Source organism: Lynx canadensis, chromosome B3 (genome assembly GCF_007474595.2).
Source record: "Lynx canadensis isolate LIC74 chromosome B3, mLynCan4.pri.v2, whole genome shotgun sequence".
NCBI classification, from domain to species: Eukaryota; Metazoa; Chordata; class Mammalia; order Carnivora; family Felidae; genus Lynx; species Lynx canadensis.
This window is the reverse complement of record NC_044308.2, coordinates 27,187,768-27,201,490: the sequence shown is the minus strand read 5'-3', so window position 1 is coordinate 27,201,490 and position 13,723 is coordinate 27,187,768. Positions and strand designations below refer to the sequence as shown.

The 13,723-nt window shown below is 40.1% G+C and overlaps 1 protein-coding gene and 1 pseudogene across 1 annotated transcript in view; one reads left to right on the top strand and one right to left on the bottom strand.

The window, feature by feature from the left end:
- Positions 1-13,723, top strand: part of OCA2 (OCA2 melanosomal transmembrane protein) — a 408,608-nt gene that overhangs the window by 64,859 nt on the left and 330,026 nt on the right. The window contains exons 2-5 of the mRNA XM_030317586.1: positions 730-828; positions 3,808-3,996; positions 11,428-11,485; positions 13,505-13,577. Coding sequence (XP_030173446.1) covers positions 730-828; positions 3,808-3,996; positions 11,428-11,485; positions 13,505-13,577 — 419 coding nt within the window. The remainder of the gene's footprint in view (positions 1-729; positions 829-3,807; positions 3,997-11,427; positions 11,486-13,504; positions 13,578-13,723) is intronic.
- LOC115515621 lies at positions 9,196-9,913 on the bottom strand (annotated as a pseudogene).

Here is a 13,723-nt window from a genome sequence, read left to right as displayed (position 1 = left end):
CATGGCATCCACAGCAGCTCTGTGTTTCCTTTAGGAAAGAAAATGCACTAGTGTGTAAAATGACATATTACCAACAGTTAGGAATGAAAATTATTTCTGCAGCTTGTGGGCTCTGTTGTGCCTGTGCAATTATTTCCATATCAAAAGCTCCTATTTGGATAAGTTTATGGTGGCTTTTCCTCTAGTATAGGCCAGAACAGTGGAAGGGGGTCTCACACAGTGTGAACCTTTGCTTTGCTTCATTTGTGGCTTGCATAACCCTGAGAGACCACTCCCTGCCATTTTATCATTTCATTTTGACCCCATGGGCCCTGACTTCTGCTTCTTGGAATTTTATGGGAAGCCATTAAGATATTTAAAATGTGTGATCTTAGGAAGTAGAATTTTCTAAGTATAGAAAGGCCCATCAGACTCTGAATGGTTTTCTCCATGAAAAGCTCTGTATGGGATGGCAAAGGTGGCTGGAATCTACTGTTAATGCTAAAGTACGCCTAAAAGTATCAATCCCACAGCATCTGGTTTTCTATGTGAGTTTCTGCTTTGCATTTCCAACCTGGTTTATGCTGGGGAGAAGAGTTGTTTCTAATTGTGTCTCCTAAAACTCCTGCTTTTTACAATTCAGGTATAACTCCTGTATGATTACTGAATCACAGGCATGTTCTTGGAGGTAGCCCCCAATTACCATTGTCTTTGTGTTGGTGATGCCTTTTCCTTCACTATGTCTTTCAGGTCTCACTCTTCTTTACCTCAGTTCTCCAACTCCAGGTCAAAAGACCCCTGCTTTACAGAAAATACCCCTTTGCTGGGAAATTCCTCACAAGAGAAAGGGTGAGTTTCCCCCCACTCTCTTCTTCTAAAATCTCTGAGCATTTCCCTTGTTACTTATGCTAGAAAATTTCTTCCTAAGGTATGAATTTTTGTCTGACATGTTGTTTGGTCTCTGCCAGGTCTTTGTCAATTCAATGTAGTAAATATTCATGATTCTAGTAGTTGTATTGTGTGGCTTATGAATTTCCAAATAACCATGAGCATAACCCTGTAATGATTAAATAATACATGTGCACATTCATGATGTACACAGCTCTCATGGGCCATCTTACCAGGCCAGGGCTGTCAACTGGGGGTGAAGAAGATACTGTCCAGAGATATGTCTTTTGTTGTCACAGCTGGGGAAGGGGTACTATTGACATTTAAGGGTAAAGGCCAGGGATGCTGCTAAACATCCTACAATACACAGAACACTTCCCCACAACAAGAATTACCTGGCTCAAATGACAATAGCAATGAGGTTAAAAATGTATGATGTAAGAGAAAACTCTACTTCCTTCAAGTTTGAAGGTCCTACTGGGGACAAACCATGATGGTTCTGAAATCTCTGAGCAGAGCTGATCTGGAGGATAACTTACTCTGTCCCCTAGAATGAAGGGCCCTGGCCTAGGTATCCAAGCTCATCTCTTCTTCCTTTTGTGGACAACTTTTGGAAGCCCAAACCACCTGCTCAGTATCCCATGATTCCCTATACATTACAAACTTAGTGGCATTGTCATGGGCCCTTCCTTTCCTGCCCTCTGACCCCATGAATTTGCATCAGCAGGCAGGCTGCTGTGTTACTTGCACTCATCTCCCTCCCAGACTCTGAGGAGCTGCCCACCCTCTCTCCAGCCTTATCTGCAGCCTGTCTGCATGGGGGTGGGGCTTCATATTTTACAGAGTAAATCAAAATTCTTTTGGGTACTTGTATACCATGTGGATTCCTGGTCTCACTTGCCAAAGACTCACCCCATTTAGATAGGGTGTAGGAATGTAGATTTATCACCTCCAAGTTCAGAGACAATCTGGCTTCCTCCAGAAGATTCCTGATGACAAGCTGTGTCTCTCTAAAAGGTTCCCACTGAGCCCTTTGACTAGAGGATCCTCCTCCCCTTCTGGCTCTCCAGGGCAGTCTCATTCAACTTCAAAGGGGCTCAAATGTCACCTCTTTTATGAAACATTGGTCTCCCCCATCTCCCCACCAACTCCCTCAAGGGTTAATGCCTCTTCTGAGCTCTCAATACCACATTTATGCCTATACTTCAGAATATGCCCATATGTTCCATGGTTATGCCTACCAGCCTGTGTCTTCATCTTACATCCCAGTGTCCAGCACAGTCCCTGAAACCAGGAAGATAACTTATTTTTTCTCCATTTCTCCTAATAAATAACTTTGAAAACAAACACTTCATACATTGATTCCCTTAATGTTTTCCTTTGAATTACTTGGTAAACCATTAACATTATTTTATAACCCATGTTTCATTGGAAAAGCATAATGTGCAGCATTTGTACTGGGTGTATGGAGTGCAGAAACATGCTCTGGGATGCCAAGCTGTGCCTCATGTCACAAAACCACTTCAGAGGAGCAGAACATGAGTCAGGTTTTGTTTCCCTTTTTTTCAGGGGTTTGAAGGCAGGTATGTGCAGCTGATGGTACAAGGGTCAGAGCATGCTCTGCATCTGCACTGACCAGCATAGTTACCACGCATCAAGGTGTTATTCAAAGTCAAATTAATTAAAATTAAATAAAATAAAAAATTCAGTTCTTCAGTTACATACTTTCAGTGACCAATGAACATGTGTGACTACCATACTGGATAGGGCAGAGAACACTCCTATCCACCATAGAAAGTTCTATTGCACAGCATTGTTCTAGAAATACTGACGTTAGCTGCCCTGTTGCTGCTTCTAAAAGAAGTTTCCTTAGTTCCAATTTTGGTTACAGTTGTATTTGTTCACCAGCTGGGGGTGGGGGTGGGTTGTGATATTATTCCTTACACATGAGTATTTCCTGGTCACAAACTGTATATTTTCAGTATTGATTAGTTTGTAGCACTGTCAGCATCATTTATTATTGTTACATATTGGTTTCACACAGCCTAATTTTCATCTTTGGGCTTCTCAGTATGAATAAGACTACTTTTTTTCTTGTTGTGAACCAGTTTGAAGGCAATTATGGGTATTCAGGAGAATCACAATGTCCTGTAGAGCTAGCTGGGCTTGAGAGCCATCATTTGTTTGTAAGTTCATGGCCTTTTATGGCAATATTGTGATCCAATGAGTATTCCAAGCAATACATGAAAACACCGGGCTTTGATGCAACCTCATTAGACTCAAGTACATCTGTCCTGAGCAGGTTGTTCAGAAGCCCAAAGATTCAACTGAAAGTCAATGGATATGTCTACATGTAATTTTGAGAAAAGTTTGTGATTCCTCTTGAATCATCCTTCTAGATATAGGTTCCATCATTGGGATCATCTAGTCCAACACTAATGTTCTCCACTCCTGCTCATGCTCATGTACAGGCTGGGTGGAAAAGCCAGGTAGATCATCTTCCCTATAGCTCTATTATAGAAAGATAACTATACAGAAGAGGAAAGGTTTACACCACTCACTCTGCAATAGGACAAGTATAACAACTAGGTATTGAGAATTGCAACATAATCAAAGAGAAAGCAATTACCAAAATGAGCTGGAGCTGGTCTGAGACAGAAATAGCTTTATTGTAAAGTTCCAAATTCAGAACAAACTGATGTTTCTTGAAAGTCCACAATTCATTTTGAAGACTTGAGTTACCCCAAATGATTTTCCTTAAGATAAGTGTCCTATGATGTCAAGAAAGACATATTTCTACTAGTTGGACAGCACTAAAATGTCTGTGGTCCTTTTAAAAACTAGAGTTGATTCCACATTTCACACTCACCACTGAAATGAAATCTTGTTTTGGAGATGCTACTATTTCTGTGAAAATAACTACAAAGTCTTGCTTTCCAGGTCATGGGGCATGCCTATTTGCCATCCAGAGTTTATCACTGCTGAAGAATCTTGGGGGAACAGCTCAGATGAGTGGGATGGAGGATCTCTGCTGAGCAAAGACTTGGCTGGTTCCTCTGGATCTGCCTCCCAAGAGAAAGGGGAGCTTCTGGACAGTGCTCACATCAGGTCCCGTCTTTTGAAACTGAGGTAGGGAGACTTTAAGTGCTAGCACTGGAACAGGGTGATGGTTGTACAGAGCATCCCATTTGTCTGGGACTGAACTGTGGTGGGGGGGTGTCTCACCCTCACTACATCCTTCCCAAGTGACAGAGTGAAGATGAGGAGGAAGGGTTTTCATATTTGGCCAGGCTGCACTTTTCCTGGAAGATTTTTAACCTTTTCTCCAGTTCCCGGAAGATATATAAGGTGACACTGCTAATTGGCATGGATCTGTGAGGCTATAAGACGGCCCAATTACAAACCTAAATGACTAACATCCTACACTCCTTCCTGTTTGTGATTCAGGGGTCTTCATGACCTTGAGGTTTGCAGATGGAATCAGTTCACTTCAGCAGTCCTCATGGTGTTTTAGAAGCTGATATGATCCCTTGAAGTTAGTGATAAAGCATGTTATTAAAAAGGTTGGGTGCATCTTTCAGGAAACTGTGTTGTTGGGCTGGGTGTGAGTTGGGAGCCTGAGACTGCCCACATGTGAGGAAAGGGGTTGGTGGTAGTAGTGGTGGAAAGGCTGTGCTCATGCATGTGTAGGAGGTCTTAGGCATGCATATGTGTGGGAGGGCTGAGAGCATTGTAGAGGACTATGCAAGCTGGCCAACTATTGCTGGAGTACCTTTACTCTCCCTGCTTTGTTTTCTGGGCTTCCATAGGTACATTTATTTAAAGGAAAGTTCATGTTGAGACCAACATGTTTGAAAGTGGCATCTCCAGGGACAGAATAAGGCTTGGGGACCCTGGTAATCAGGTTCTCATTCCAGATATGTTCTGAGGTAGCTGAGGGACCAGCAGAGTCAGATACCTCTGTGCAACTGTCTCCTTTTCACCTTGAGTCTCCCTCACTACAGCAGAAGCCTGTGTGGGCTTCTGCTAAGATGGTCTGTGGGAAACCTCACTGATAGGTGAGAAGACACTATGTAGATATCAGACACTAGTGTTATTATTTGTCTACATTAGGGGAACTGTCTTTTCTGAAGCTATTTGAAGGGCTGATTACAAGTGTACCTATCTGTATGCCCAAAGTACACTTGACTGTTCCCAGAGAGGCCCACTGTCAATTATTCTATTGATCTTCCTAGCAATCTTGAGAGATAGATGAAGAAAGGGGACTTCATGGAGGTTAAGGATTTTTGCCCAGGGTCATGCAACTTGTAAGCTGAGGTGGGTATGCAGGGATGTTACCCCACATTCCCCATTTGTGCTTGACTATGGAGATATCATTTCCCAGCATGCTCCCCAGCCATGTATAGCTTTTTTCATGATGACTGGTCTCAGCTGTCTGCATAGATATGATAAATATTTGGCCATAGAATCTGCTATAAAATTATGTGAATAGTGTGAAAGTGTGTGAATAGGAATCTGGTCCCATGGGTTACCAGGACAGTAAGCCCTGACATCCTTCCTCAACTGGTTGGTTCACAGCTCCAGAGGATGCCAGGTTCTTCAACTGTCCTGTACCATGGAAAAATTAAACTTTACTTTCTGTAATTGCTCTATATTCTAGGATTCATAGAATAGTTTCATTGAGTTTGCCACTGAACTAAAAATTTTAGTGCTATTCTTTTTAACAGGTCTAAAAAGTACCATGTATGATCATTAAAGAAACTTTGAAAACATATTTTGGTTTGTCAACTCTGCGTATATGTCAGTTATGTAGAAAAATGTTTTTAGAATAATGCCTCTTTCTTTAAAAAACTATCATTTTGATTCGCATTTATTACTATTTTTTAAATTTGAGTATAGTTGACATATAATATTTTATTTTTAGATATACAGAACAGTGTTTCAGCAACTGTCTATGTCATCCTACTCTCAACATAAGTGTAGCTACCATCTGTCACCATGCAACACTCTTAAAATACCACGGACTATATTCAGTACTGTGCTGTACTTTTTTTATTCCTGTGTTTCGTTCATTCTATAACTGGAAGACTGTATTTCCTCCTCCCCTTCACCCCTTTTGCCCATCCCTCAACCTCTCTCCTCTCTGGCAACCATCTGTATTTATAGGTCTGAGTCTGCTTTTTGTTTATTCATTTGTTTTGTGTTTTAGATTTCATATGTGAGTAAAATCAAATGGTATTTGTCTTTCTCTTTTTGACTAATTTCACTTAGCATAATATCTTCTAGGTCCATCCATGTTGTCACTGATGGCAAGATCTTTTCCTTTTTTATGGCTAAGTAATATTCTATTCTATGTAAATATAAATATAAATACACATACACATGCACCACATATTTTATATCCTTTCATTTATTGAAGGACACTTGGGCTGCTTCCATATCTTGGCTATTGTAAATAATGCTACAATAAACATAAGGGTGCATATATATTTTTGAATTAATGTTTTTGTTTTCTTTGGGTAAACACCCAGCAGTGGAATTATTGGATCATATGGTATTTCTATTTTTAATTTTTTTGAGGAATCTCCATACTGTTTTCCACAATGGCTGCACTAATTTACATTTCCACCAATAGTGCATGAGGGTTCATTTTTCTCCACATCCTTATCAACACCTTCTTATTTCTTGTCTTTTTCATTTTTGCCATTCTGACAGGTATATGGTGATATCTTCTTCGATATCTTAAAGTGGTTTTGATTTGTAATCCCTGATGATTAGTGATTTAGTGATACTGAGAACCTTTTCATGAATATGTTGGCCATCTGTATGTCTTCTTTGGAGAAATATCTATTTAGGTCCTCTGTCTATTTTTTAATTGGATTTGTGTGTGTGTGTGTGTGTGTGTGTGTGTGTGTGTGTGTATGTTTGTGTGTGTGTGTGTGTGCGCATGTGTGTTTGTTGAGTTATATAAGTTCTTCCTATATTTTGGATATTAACCCCTTATCAGATATATCATTTGCTAAGGTTTTTTCCCTTTCAGTATGTTGCTTTCTGTTTTGTTGGTGGTTTCCTTCACTGTGCAGAAGCTTTTTAGTTTGATGTAGTCCCAGTAGTTTATTTTTAATTTTTTTTAGATTTTTTAAAAACCTCTGCAGTTATTAGTTTATTAGTGTCATCCAGGACTCAGATATTCAGTATTCCTACTGAAATTACATAAACAAATGCAAATGGAAAGTATCCAAGTCAAAATTATATAACAGAACATCACTCTATCACAAAATTGTGTACAATTACAAGAATGCTATTTTATTTTATTTTTTTTTTAAATTTTTTTTTCAACATTTATTTATTTTTGGGACAGAGAGAGACAGAGCATGAACGGGGGAGGGGCAGAGAGAGAGGGAGACACAGAATCAGAAACAGGCTCCAGGCTCCGAGCCATCAGCCCAGAGCCCGACGCGGGGCTCGAACTCACGGACCGCGAGATCGTGACCTGGCTGAAGTCGGACGCTTAACCGACTGCGCCACCCAGGCGCCCCATAAGAATGCTATTTTAAAACACTGGCACTTTTTTTTAATTTTTTTTTATTTTTTTATTTTTTTTAATGAAATTTATTGACAAATTGGTTTCCATACAACACCCAGTGCTCATCCCAAAAGGTGCCCTCCTCAATACCCATCACCCACCCTCCCCTCCCTCCCACCCCCCATCAACCCTCAGTTTGTTCTCAGTTTTTAACAGTCTCTTATGCTTTGGCTCTCTCCCACTCTAACCTCTTTTTTTTTTTTTTCTTTTTTTTTCTTTTTTAAAAAAAAAAAAATAAATAAAACACTGGCACTTTAAGAGAACTATAATCTCAAAAACCACAAAATTGCCAAATTGTTCCCTAAACTTCTAAGTAGATAAACATGACTCTAATGAAAGAGTTTGGGTTTCGTAAAGAAAAATCAAATTCAAATCCAATAGCTCCTACTGAAATACAAAGTTTTAAATGTCTTCTTCCCTCAGGCCTATTTGATTTATATAAAGGAGCAAACTACAATATAGGAAAATATACCAGATTTTGAGTGTGGTATACATTTTAGAAGTTGGTCCAATTAATTAAAAATACCTTTAATGGAGAGTCAAGTTTCCTAAGAAATCCATATTTAGATAAACAGGAGAAGACATTTACAGCCAGCACTTTTTTTTTCCAGAGCCTTTTCTGGGACTAATGTCAACAAAAAATTTAATATGGCAGTCTTGTATTTTAAGCTCACACTTTTGGGGATACATTCTCAGGTCTTCTTTAATGTGGGAACTGCAAATATAACTGCCATTACATGGTAATGGGTGTTAAAGAATGTAGAGTCCTCAGGTAAAGATTAGAACATACTTTTCTCTTAGTCCTTCAAGGACAGACTTTCAAAATGTTTGATTCTACTAATCCCATGCTGTGAATAGACTGATTACTCTTCACTTTATATATGTGACTGGGCTATGTGAAATCTGTATCAACTGATCAAGACTGGAGTTTCAGTTATGGATGAAAACTATCTCAATTCAACTTTATTACCCTCATCATGAGTATGCAGGGTGTAGACAATACTTTTTATCAGCCAACTATATGAAAAGATAAACACTGTAATAACCCATGTGATCCAAAATGGGCAAAAGCAAAAGACTAACTTCCCCTCAAGGAGAAAAATTTCAGACGTATGAAAAGGACAACAATACTAATAAAAAAATTGTATTTATTTAGAAGCATTCAGAATGTCAACAAAACAGCTGCAACTTTTTTTTTTTTTTTTTTTGCAACTACAGAGTGGTATTCAGTTAACATAACAACTAAGCTGCATCAGAGACAACTGAAGATGAAAAAACTACCATTCCCATATATAACTAATTTGTGCTGTGCACAAACAAGAACCTGCTTTAAATTTCCATGCCAGGGGCGCCTGGGTGGCTTGGTCGGTTAAGCGTCCGACTTCAGCTCAGGTCATGATCTCACGGTCAGTGGGTTCGAGCCCTGCGTCGGGCTCTGTGCAGACAGCTCAGAGCCTGGAGCCTGTTTCAGATTCTGTGTCTCCCTCTCTCTCTGCTCCTCCCCTGTTCATGCTCTGTTTCTCTCTGTCTCAAAAATAAATAAACGTTAAAAAAATTAAAAAAAATAAATTTCCATGCCAATTTACAACCCCCATACTGTACCAGACAAGGTTAGTGGCTATTGAAAATACCACCAGGACAGGGCTATCTAAAGACACATTAGGTAGTGTGTTAACTATACAAAAAAAGACACTCTACAGATTAAAAAAAATCCTACACAGCCTTACATTTCAATTTTTTTCTTTAAAAGGAGTGAGTTGTATACAGGGGGGTTAAATTCTTTATAGACAAGAAAGAAAAAACTGTGCTAGAACCAACTTATTCATCATCATTATCTTCTTCATCTTCATCTTCTTCATCTTCCTCCTCTTCCTCCTCCTCATCTTCCTCGTCCTCCTCCTCTTCCTTCTTTTTCTTGCTTTTTTCAGCCTTGATGACTCCCTTTTTTGCTGTATCAGGATTTCCTTTAGCTCAGTATGCAGCAATATCCTTTTCATATTTTTCCTTCAGCTTCGCAGCCTTCTTTTCATAAGGCTGCTTGTCATCTGCAGTGGTGTTAATTCCACATGTCTCCCAGTTTCTTTGCAACATCACCAATGGATAGGCCAGGATGTTCTCCTTTGATTTTTGGGTGATACTCAGAACAAAACAAGAAAAAGGCCAAAGGAGGCCTCTTGGGTGCATTGGGGTTCTTGAACTTCTTTCTTGTTTCCCCTTTAGGGGGGATTAAGTTTTCATTTCTTTTTCATAATGGGCCTTATCCACCTTTGCCATGTCTTCAAACTTTCCTTTATCTTTAGCAGGCATGGTCTTCCACCTCTCTGAGCACTTCTTAGAAAATTCTGAGAAGTTGACTGAAACATCTGGGTGCTTCTTCTTGTGCTCCTCTCAGCAAGTTTGCACAAAGAATACATGTGATGACATTTTGCTTCTCGGCTCCTTAGGATCTCCTTTGCCCATGTTTAATTATTTTCCTCAGCAAGCCACAGAGTCACCCAGTGCCCATCTGGCTCTCACTTGCCCTGGCACTGTCTCTATCCCCAGTAGTTTATTTTTGCTTCTGTTTCACTTGCCTTAAGAGACACATCTAGAAAACTGTTGCTATTGCCAGTGTGAAAGAAATGACTGCCTATATTCTCTCCTAGGGTTTTAGTGTTTCAGGTTGCACATTTAGATCTTTAATCCATTTTGAGCTTATTTTTGTATATAATGTCAGAGAGTAGTCCAGTTTCATTCTTTTCCATGTAGCTGTCCAATTTTCCAGAACCATTTATTGACAAGACTGTCTTTTCCTTATGGTATATTCTTGCTTAGTTGTCATAGATTAATTGACCATGTAAGTGTGGGTTTATTTCTGGAGTCTCCATTCTGTTCCATTGATCTGTTTTTGTGCCAGTACCATGCTGTTTTGATTACTATAGCTTTGTAGTATATCTTGAAATCTGGGATTGTGATATCTCCAGCTTTGATTTCCATTTAAAAAGGAGTTGTTGAATCAGATTTTGGAAGTGTGAAATGATTATTCATTAAATTAATTAAATCTAAGAGAATGCAAAACAAGACTTAGCCATTTTGAAAATATCAGAAAGATATTGAAAAAGATGTTTCAACATGACTTTCTGCATTCTACAAACATGTGTCAAGCACAGACCATGTACCAGCGCCCTTCCACAAACAGAGACAGAGTACAAACACCCCAAAGCCTGCTCTTGAGGGCTGGCCAGTGGGAGAGCACACCTCAGGGCTGGGCAGTGATAGTGTCATTAGAAGATGAGATTCAGTGGGCCTGGGGATGTGATATGAGCAGAGGTGGAACTCAAAGGACTCTAAAGGCTTGGGGAGACTCAGATTCACCTAGGCCCCGAGAACCACAGGTAAGAAAGATATAATAATGATGACTGGGTCAGGACACTGTCAGAAGACCTCAGAGGGAGCCAACAGCATGGCCTGATTGTTAAATTATAATTGTTAAATTATAAATTCTTAAAAGACTCTGTTGGTACAACCAGTAACAGCACTGCAATTTCTTTTTTGAATTGTTTGGTTACGTCTTAGTCAGTGTGTTTTTTCATCAAATCCACATTCCTACTTTCCAGAAAACTTAGGGGAATATAATTGATAAATACAAGCCTGATAGCCCAGATAAAGCTTGTGTCCAGGAAACTCAGCCTTTAAAAATGCTAGTGAAGATCCTCCAAATTTGAATTTTAGCATCTCCAGCAAGAAACATATGCAAATACTCAACGTTAACTTTGTCCTCCTCTGTAACTTTCACCAAGCTGCTTTTTATGATGCCATGCATTTACAGGTCAGCAGTGTTTTCCTTCATACCATGTTATGGAAAGAATTTCTAACATGTGCTTTGAGATTGATATTACCCAAAGCTTCATAAAGGTGTCTGAGGTTTGGCAGACTAGACAGATGCAAACAGGACTGCTGTTGGTGTGACTTGGGGCCTACTTTTTCTCTTACAGGTGCTGTATACGGTGGCTGAAAGTTGCAAGCCTGTTTGTCTTTGTGGTGGTGTGCTCTGTGAGTACCACAGAGCTCTGCTGATGGGTCAGCAGAGCCATGGGGTGCCATGGGCTGGGTAGCAAGGCACCTGAAATATGGCGCTCACACTTTCTTTGGAGGAGATGCTGAGGGCATGTGGGATGGTGGGCTGAGGTTGGTGAGGGAGGCATCCCCATAGCAATGCTCAACTGCTGTGATCCACATGTGACACAACAGAAGACCTGGGGACTTGGCTTTGCTTTATAGAAGCAGTTAGCTTACTCCCTGGGTCTAACTTTCCACCTCAAAGTGGCTTGCCAATTCTGTTTTCAACCACATGCAATAAAACTATTTGTGTTGGGATATGTCCAGCATCATGGGTGGCCCCAAGAATGGTTAGTGTCCCTTTGAAATGGTGCTCTAGGCCTCCATCTAACTGGGCTGCCCTGTTTGGGAGGGAATGAAGCTCCCTGTTTGCCCTTTTCTTGGATGCTTCTCCAATTCCACTTGCCCATGCATTCTAAGGGGGGGCTGCAGAGGTGACCTGAGTATGCCCTCTGACAGGAAGAGTCAGGTGTCTTGCTGCATTTGTGTGGTTTATATCCTGATGTAGTCCTCACTGGAATCACATTGCAGGTGCTCAAATTTTTTTGCCAAACGAGTGTAAGATTCTTTGTGCCCAGGTGTGCATATCTGTATGTGTACACATGTGTGTGTACATGCCTAGCTGTGTGTGCACATGTGGGTGTGAGGTCCTCTGTGTCTGGCTGTGTGTTTGTGTGTCTGAATGCCTGTGTGGGACATGTGGGTCATTTGTGGTCTGTGATCATTTTAAGATTGTATCTGTGCTTGGGGTCTTAATTCTGGGGGTGTATCAATTTTCAGCATTGACATAAGATAGTTTGTGTGCACCATTGCTGAAGACCCCAGTGGGTGGTTGGTGCATGCTGCTGTGACAGCATGTGAGATTGTGAGCAAGGATGGGGTGTGTGAATGGTGTTTTCATGACTGTGCAATGTAGATTCCAAGATGTGTGTGGCCATGGCTCTTCTATGTAGGCAGCCTGTGGTTATGGCTCATACTGAACGCTATATGACTGGAAACTTCACATGACCAAATGTGGCTGTGAATACTTATTTTTCATTATCTGTATCTGTGGACATGAATTTTGGGGCTCTGTGTATGTGTGCAAGATTGTGCATGAGAAGAGTCTCCTCTTCTAAGTGTGACATATAGAGAGCAATGTTGCATCTTGAGCAGCAAGGGTGGTGCATGAAGTCAATACTAGCTGAATTGAATTGAATACCTGCAATCCTTTAAAAACCCATAGGGAGGGGAGCAGTTGCCCAGAGAAAGGAAGTCAATGCATGAAATAAGAAACAATTACATTGAACTCTGAAAACTTCATGAGTTTACTTTTTTGGCTACCAGTTTACCTCTTTACTTCCTATTCACATAAATGTGTGGTTCTGAAGCTCCAGCTGTTTAACAAGGCTGGTGGTGGGGTGGGGACTGGGATTTTCAAGGAGAAGGAAGAGTGGGCCAATTCCCCCACTGATTTCTGGAGGTATGACCTGAGCATGTTGTTTAGTCTTAAGCCTTCTTCTGGGAGATAAAGTTTTGGTGATTTGAGGAATTTGTTTTGAACTTCTGTAACAATCATCTTATGATCACTTCAATGTACTTTCTGATCAGGTATAAGCTGCTCTGCGAATTCCACAAAACATACTTTAACCATCACGTGGGTTGTGTTCCCTTTCCTCCAGTATGGGAAAACCACGTTTACCTACCTCTGATGATTTAATTTTGTGGCTGGGTGGTTAATCCTTAAAATCAACAAATATCAATAGTTAAGATCCATTATAGTGGAGAATAATATAGTGAATCAGAATTTTATATTTTAATATCTAAGAAAAACTATTTAGAGTGAGCTGGTGAATATTGGATACATCAGTCAACACCATTATCATACCCATATTTTCAAATTTTATCAAAATTATTTAAATCCTATTGTTTTTCTGCTATAAATCTATCATTAAATGTTTCTGATTGTTACAGATTTTATTCAGCCTGTATCCAGATCAAGGAAAGTTCTGGCAGTTGTTGGCTGTGTCACCCCTGCAAAGCTACTGTATCCAGTCTGTAGACTGCAAAGGATAGTTGTCCATGGTTGAGATTCACAGAGACACCAGAGAACTATTACAACTGTTACTGAAGGTCACAGCATAGGTGATCACTGTTCCTCTCATGAGTATTGTGTTCCTCTAGGACATTAAA